The 7,245-nt window shown below is 37.7% G+C and overlaps 1 protein-coding gene across 1 annotated transcript; it reads right to left on the bottom strand.

Moving 5' to 3' along the window:
- Positions 1-3,948: 3,948 nt before the first annotated feature.
- On the bottom strand, positions 3,949-6,169 carry LOC125218388 (uncharacterized). Its single transcript, XM_048120044.2, has 6 exons — positions 5,967-6,169; positions 5,061-5,403; positions 4,913-4,997; positions 4,741-4,827; positions 4,403-4,648; positions 3,949-4,316 (listed from the first exon to the last, which is right to left on the bottom strand). Exons 1-6 carry the CDS (start codon positions 6,110-6,112, stop codon positions 4,243-4,245), a joined length of 981 nt encoding a protein of 326 aa, XP_047976001.2. The 5' UTR covers positions 6,113-6,169; the 3' UTR covers positions 3,949-4,242.
- Positions 6,170-7,245: the final 1,076 nt, after the last annotated feature.

Genomic DNA, 7,245 nt, shown 5'->3' on the forward strand with positions numbered 1-7,245 from the left:
TTTCAAGTCTCGTTCTCCTTGTTCGAAAAAAAGATGGGTCGTGGAGATTTTGTGTTGATTATCGTGAACTTAACAAACACACGGTGCCCGATAAATACCCTATACCGGTCATTCAAGAATTATTGGATGAATTGTATGGAGCACGTTGTTTCAGCAAATTAGATCTCAAGGCCGGGTACCACCAGATCCGAGTAGCTCAATCCGATGTGCACAAGACGGCTTTCAGAACGCATTCGGGACATTATGAGTTTTTGGTCATGCCGTTCGGTCTTACCAATGCCCCTGCCACATTCCAAAGTCTTATGAATGATATTTTCCGCCCATATCTTCGTAAGTTCATTTTGGTTTTCTTTGATGATATCTTAATATATAGTGGAACGTGGGAAGAGCATTTGATGCACCTTCAACAAGTTTTTCAATTACTTAGCGAACACCAGCTAGTAATCAACCCAAAAAAATGTTTAATGGGTCAAGCGAGTGTGGAGTACCTTGGGCATGTGGTTTCAGCTGACGGTGTAAGGATGGATCCGACTAAAGTGGAAGCTGTTCTCAAATGGCCGACGCCCAAGAATGTTCGAGGGGTGAGGGGTTTCTTGGGTTTGACGGGATACTATCGCCGTTTCATTAAAGGGTATGGGCAATTGGCAGCACCCTTGACAGCTTTATTGAAGAAAGAGGCAGTATCCTCGTGGAGTTGGTCGGAGGAGGCCGAGACAGCCTTCATTAAGCTGAAACACGCATTGACTTCTGCACCTGTACTCTGTATGCCAAATTTTTTGCAGGATTTTGTGGTGGAATGCGACGCGTCTGGACAAGGATTTGGAGCTGTGCTTATGCAAGAGGGGCGGCCTATTGCTTACTTCAGTAAGCAAGCATCTGTTCGTGCCATGTCCAAATCAGCTTATGAGATGGAACTAATGGCGTTGGTTTTAGCGGTTCAACATTGGAGACCGTACCTCTTGGGGCGTCGATTCTTAGTCCGAACAGATCAGAAAAGTCTTCGACAATTACTTTCGCAGCCGCTCCTCACTCCGGCGCAACAAAATTGGGTGATCAAGCTGATGGGGTTTGACTTTACGATTGAGTACAAGGAAGGAAATAAGAATAAGGCAGCTGATGCCTTATCCCGTCGCGAAGAAGGCGTGGAGTATGCGGCGATTTCTCAACCTCGGTGGCTGGATTGGGCAACCGTTCAACAAGATCTTGGACAAGATGCTAAACTCACATCCATCAAGTCGGCACTAGAAGCTGGGGGTACAGCAGCAAAACACTATACACTGGTCCAGGGGGTCTTATTTTATAAGGGCCGATTGGTGGTTCCAGCTCATTCCGAATGGATCCCAAAACTTTTGGCGGAGTTTCATATCACCCCGACAGGTGGTCACGCAGGGGCTTATCGCACTTACCGGCGACTGGCCTCCAACGTGCATTGGATAGGAATGATGAAGCATGTGATGCAGTTTGTGGCAGCTTGCGCCATATGCCAACGAAGTAAATACGAGACAAAATCTCCAGCCGGGCTTCTCTCGCCTTTGCCTATCCCAACGAGAGTATGGGAGGATATTAGTATGGACTTCATAACCGGATTGCCCCGAACGAGAGGGGTGGATAGCATCTTAGTCGTGGTCGATCGATTCAGTAAGTATGGTCATTTTGTGGGTCTTAAACATCCATTTACAGCAAAAAGGGTGGCTGAAGTTTTCATGCAGGAAGTGGTTCGTTTACATGGATTGCCGAGCTCTATCGTCTCTGATCGAGATCCAATTTTCGTTAGTTCATTTTGGCGTGAGCTTTTTCGGTTATCCGGTACAACATTAAGAATGAGTTCGGCCTACCATCCTGAAACAGATGGGCAGACAGAAGTACTTAATCGATGCATAGAGACCTATCTTCGATGTTTCTCTTCGGAGAAGCCCAAGCAGTGGGGAAATTGGTTGAGTTGGGCCGAATATTGTTATAATACAAGTTTTCAGTCAGCGGCAGGAACGACTCCTTTTGAGGTAGTTTATGGTCGCCCTCCACCAAACTTGCAACAATACTTACCTGGTGAAGTAAGGGTGCAGTCAGTATTGGAGACACTTCAAGCTAGAGATGAAATTTTGGAGCAATTAAGGATCCATTTGGGTCGCGCCCAGCAGAGAATGGTTCGTGAGGCGAACAAACACCGACGAGATGTGCAATTCAAAGTCGGAGACATGGTCTATTTGAAGTACTGGCCATTTCGGCAGTCAACACTGTTTCGGCCCGAGACACGCAAACTCGCACCACGATTCTTTGGGCCGTTTGAAGTTGTTGGGCGCATAGGAGCCACGGCCTATCGATTGAGTCTTCCAGAGGGCTCACGGGTGCATCCCGTGTTTCATGTTTCACTACTTAAGAAAGCAATAGGTACCAGTATCGTGGAATCTCAACTGCCGGAGGATATGTCCAACGATGATCATCCAATCCTACCCGAGGCAGTGATTGGGCGAAGGAGTATTGAACGTGAAGGTACTCAAATTTCGCAGGTTCTGATTAAGTGGATGGACTTTCCGGAAGAGGACGCCACTTGGTTAGATGAGAGTGACGCACGAGGCCAGTTTCCTTATTTTAGCCTTGAGGACAAGGCTATTTCAGGCGGGGATGCAATTGTTACACATAGAGATCGACCTTGGCTTGTGTACAAGAGGAGAAACCGTAGAGTCATTGATTATGGGGGCGTTCAAGCTCCTGAAGTAGAGAGTAATGCCTTCTTTATTGGAGAGAGGTGCTGAGTAGTGGATGGCATCAGTTACAGGTGGAGGTTAATGGGATGAGTAGTGGATGACAGCTGTTACAAGGGGAGATAAAGGCTGTGGCAGTTTCATGAGGTGGAGGAAGTGGCTTTTAGTTCTATATTATTATCTTTATTATCATAATTATTGTCTTAATTATTGCATTTACTTTTGGTTGTATAAATACTCCAGCAAGTTAGGAGAGGAGGATCTTATGCAAATTAGTATCTTGTGAGCGGCATCCGTAGCCGAGGCCTTCTTATATGAAGGAGTTATCTAATTAATCAAAGTATTTTCCTTTCTTACTCGGAGTGTGAAACAGATTCATTTCTTCTCGCTTTTTCTCTATCACATACTACACAACATGATTATTAAAGATGATAGAGGAAACAATCCTTATTAGGTAGATGGGGACACGAATGACTAACCGACTGCAAGCGATGACTTAAGTCAAGGTGCACCAACAAATTTCCCAAGTTAAGAAGCTAGCTATGTTACACCACTCAATAAAGAACAAGCCCCTTAATATTTTGTATTTATTTAAAAAATATAGTGATTTATTTCTATTACACTATATTTTATTTCAATTATGCAAATAATAGTTGTTTTAATGAAATTAATATTTTATATTTAGTTGTAAATTAATTTAATAGGAATATATAATAAAGAGAATAATTTTTTTTTAAAAAAAGAATGAGAAACGATGGTGTGAGACCATAAATATAATAGGTTTGAGACTCTAGATAGTACTCCCTCCGTCTCGGCTAAGATGACACATTTCTTAGTCGACACATGATTTTAGGAGTTGTTAGTTTATATGTTTAATTGGAGAAATAAAATGTGGATGTAAGTATTAAATAGAGAGAGAAAGAGAGTGGAACATTTAACTGGAGAGAGAAAAATGTGGCTGAGTGTATTAATTAGAGAGAGAAAATTATTAAAAATAGAAATGTATCATCTTGATTGGGACAATCTGAAAAGGAGAATATATCATCTTAAATAATACGAAGGGAGTAGTACTTCTTAGTAAATGCTCTTCCAGTGCTCATGCATTGTTAATGCTCCTATGATATTAGAAGATTGGGTTATAAATCAGCATGTGAGCCCACAAAAATTAGGCCATAAGTAACTCAACCCAAAAATATATATTAAAATATATATAAGACGACAACTTGATTAGTGAAAACGTTTAATAAATTGGAATTTGAATTATCACAAAATATATGACAAAACAGTTTTAATGCTCTTTCAAAAATAAGAAAAACCAAAATATATTGGTTCTATTCTAATCAAGGTTTATTCATTCAGTGCACCTATATATTGATTCCCACTAAACTTCCAAATAAATTATATTCAATATATAATAAAAGTACTAACTATCTTCCTCTACACTAGCTTAGTGCAAAGTCAATATGAACCATGCAATGATTTTCTTAGATGTAATCGTTGAGGATGACATAAACTATCATCTTTTATCTTGAAAGAAGCATTAGATCTCACCACGAGCTTTTTCAAAACAAAAGGCGATGATAATAGGCCCTGCTACATCCCCCAAACCACTTCCTACACAAAATACAAACCGTAAAATGACTAACAATTTTATGCAGTATGAAATCATGTCATGTTAGGCAATCAATATCGAATCTTACCAATCCGTTGTCCTACAGAAGGGCGAGTTAAACTCGCCCCTATTCCGGCCCCTACTGAGGCGAAGAAGAGTGAAGCACAACACCCTACAGTGGCACCCGAGACCTTTCTTCTAAGAATTCTTACTTGTTTCGTTTTGCCAACGTCCGTGTCTATGACTTTTCTAGCTTTGGAAACGGAAGAAAAGAACTGGTAGATGTCTATGCCAATGTGAACAATCCATGAAGCTAAAACTCCTACAAAATGTCCTGTTGACATAATCAAGAGAATGAAAATGAGAAATGGTGAATTGTTTAGAGTTAACAACATGACATGAAAAATGAAAGTAAGCTTAGATGACCTCTAAAAGTAGTTCTACCGACACAGTAAATGTATTTGAAAATCGACATATGTCTTCCAGCTTTCCGAAGGGCAGAATTGGGGACATCTGCAATAGTTTCTTATACACAATCACTCAAGCAACATGTAAAAGCTATAGGTTATAATTAATGCGACAAAACAACTAGAAATACCTTTGAGAATTTTCCATGCCATGCGTTGTGAACCATAATAAACTACAACTCTTTCAAGAAGGCGTCTTGTTGTGATTACTGTCGTCTGTGCACAAATAATCCTAAGAGTCGTATTTCAAGTTTTGAAAGGAAATAGAGAAATTCTCACCTCAAGCATTATTTGTCTAACTGATTTCTTAAAAGGAATCATCAAGTCTATTTTGTTTTCTTCCATATCATCTGCTAGGAAATCATCATCATCCTCTTCCATGCGTAAGTGTGGTTCTAGAAGAGGAAGATAGAATATCGAAAATGACCTTAGTGATGTCATCGCGAGAGCTTTCCAGTGGAAAGCTGAGAAAAGTGGCTTCATTTGAATATCATACTGCTTTGTAGTGTATGTCAGGGCATCACTCTGGAAGATTTTTCCAGATGCAACCCGTATTTTAGAAAGATAATCTTCGCTTAACGTGGCACCAACATCGCAATAAGCATATTGCGTCACTCCATTCCTGAAGAAACATATACAAGTAAAGGTACATTCAACTAAGAGATTCAGAATGGTTCAGTAAGCACTTTCAGTTCCATAAAGATAAATCAGCAAATCAAAACTCTACCAGCACATTGCCATTTCATTTCATGGGGTATGGTATATTTAGATTTCATTAGTAGTCAGCACAAAAATCCAGTTAATGTCACACCACCTACAAGTTTTGGTGCATAAAAGTCATTACATCTACAATATTAAGGCTTCTAAGTAAGTTTGCATTTAAACTTTCTTGAAAAATTAGATAGATGATTTAATACATGAGATGCATATAAAGGTGGTTTTGATAGCATGGTATAGTTCTCATCCAACAAATTAAAGGAACAAAAAGATGACAAATCTATATTTCATTCAACCACAAATTTATTCCACTTTTTCATAAACGCAAAAAGCAATGGTACTTATGTTTGAGAAGAGGATGCTACTCCTCACAACACAATCATATAAATAATTAGCTAACAGATACATAAATAATTATGTTTATAAAAGAAAGATGTCATGTAATTGATAATTGATAAGCACGCTTACCCAAGTAAAGCCCCAAAAGCGAAAGGGAGGCTGAAGGCGTACGCAGCTGCGGAAGAGCTGCCTAATTTTCCAGGGAATAATCCTCTTGAATTAAACGCTAGCTCACCAAAGTTGGGATATGCTCGTAATAGATCCATTATCGCCATTGTTCATCAGCTAATATCAAATCAATGTCAGATTTTTCTTATGGAAATGTAAACAAAAGATTCAAGTTTCGGTGTAATAAACTGGAAATGGGAAACTCACATTATATGGTTATATGCAACGATAATTGTGCCTAAATAGAGGGAGGAAATGTGAAAAATAGGGAGGTTACGACGTCGATCGATATTATTATTTCATATATAATGATTATTATAAAATTATTACTTTAATTAATTTAAATCATATTAATTTCAATCAATTTTGTTTATTTCGACTCGAAAAAATATATAATTTATAGTCCGAGTTAAAACTTTTGAGCAAGTAGATTAAGAAATTGTGTTGAAAAGTATGAAAATAAAGATAGAGAGTAAAGTAAGTGATGTTTTATTTTTTATCAAAAAAAAGAAATGACTTAACTTAGTTGAGACATCCCAAAAAGGAATATGACTCAACTTAATTGGGAATGAGAGAGTATTTGAATTTATATGATCGCGCATTTGTTGTTATTTTTCTATGTATAAAAGATTTATTTAATTTTTGATTTTTTAAATAGACATGATATATAATAGTAAATAATCTAGAGCAAATCTCTCTCATATGCCAAGTTATCATCTACATCTCAAAAGAGCATAGTACGTCTTAAACTTCGGATTTTTAGTATTGTTGGGCGGGGGTTTGAATATTACTCTATTCGTTCTATTTGTGTTGGTACATTTCTTTTTCTCATTTTGAAAAAATTATAGTAATATATATTTAAAGTGAAGAGAGAAAATAAAACACAGCAAAGTCTTCACCTTATTATTTTCTTTTTTATTTTACTCTTTCTTCATTTTAACTATTTATTATTATTTTTTTTTAAACGAGTGTGAAAAAAAATGTGCAACACTAATAGAAGTTCCTTACTCTTAAGCACCGAATTTCTAAGCATCAGCATTCTGATGTTGAAAGTGCATAACTAACATCTAATCATTATTTCGTTTAGAGCTTCAAATGTGAAAATTAATTTTTTAGTATAATTTGATTTGAATCTTGTAACATTATAATTGAATTTTTAAGTTCAACACATATGTAGCTTGAAAGATCGAAATGTTGGGATTTGCACGGGGAAAAATGTAAAATAAATTAATTCACATAT

Source organism: Salvia hispanica, chromosome 1, assembly GCF_029641045.1.
Source record: "Salvia hispanica isolate PSC_SH4W2 chromosome 1, Shi_PSC_v1, whole genome shotgun sequence".
NCBI classification, from domain to species: domain Eukaryota; kingdom Viridiplantae; phylum Streptophyta; class Magnoliopsida; order Lamiales; family Lamiaceae; genus Salvia; species Salvia hispanica.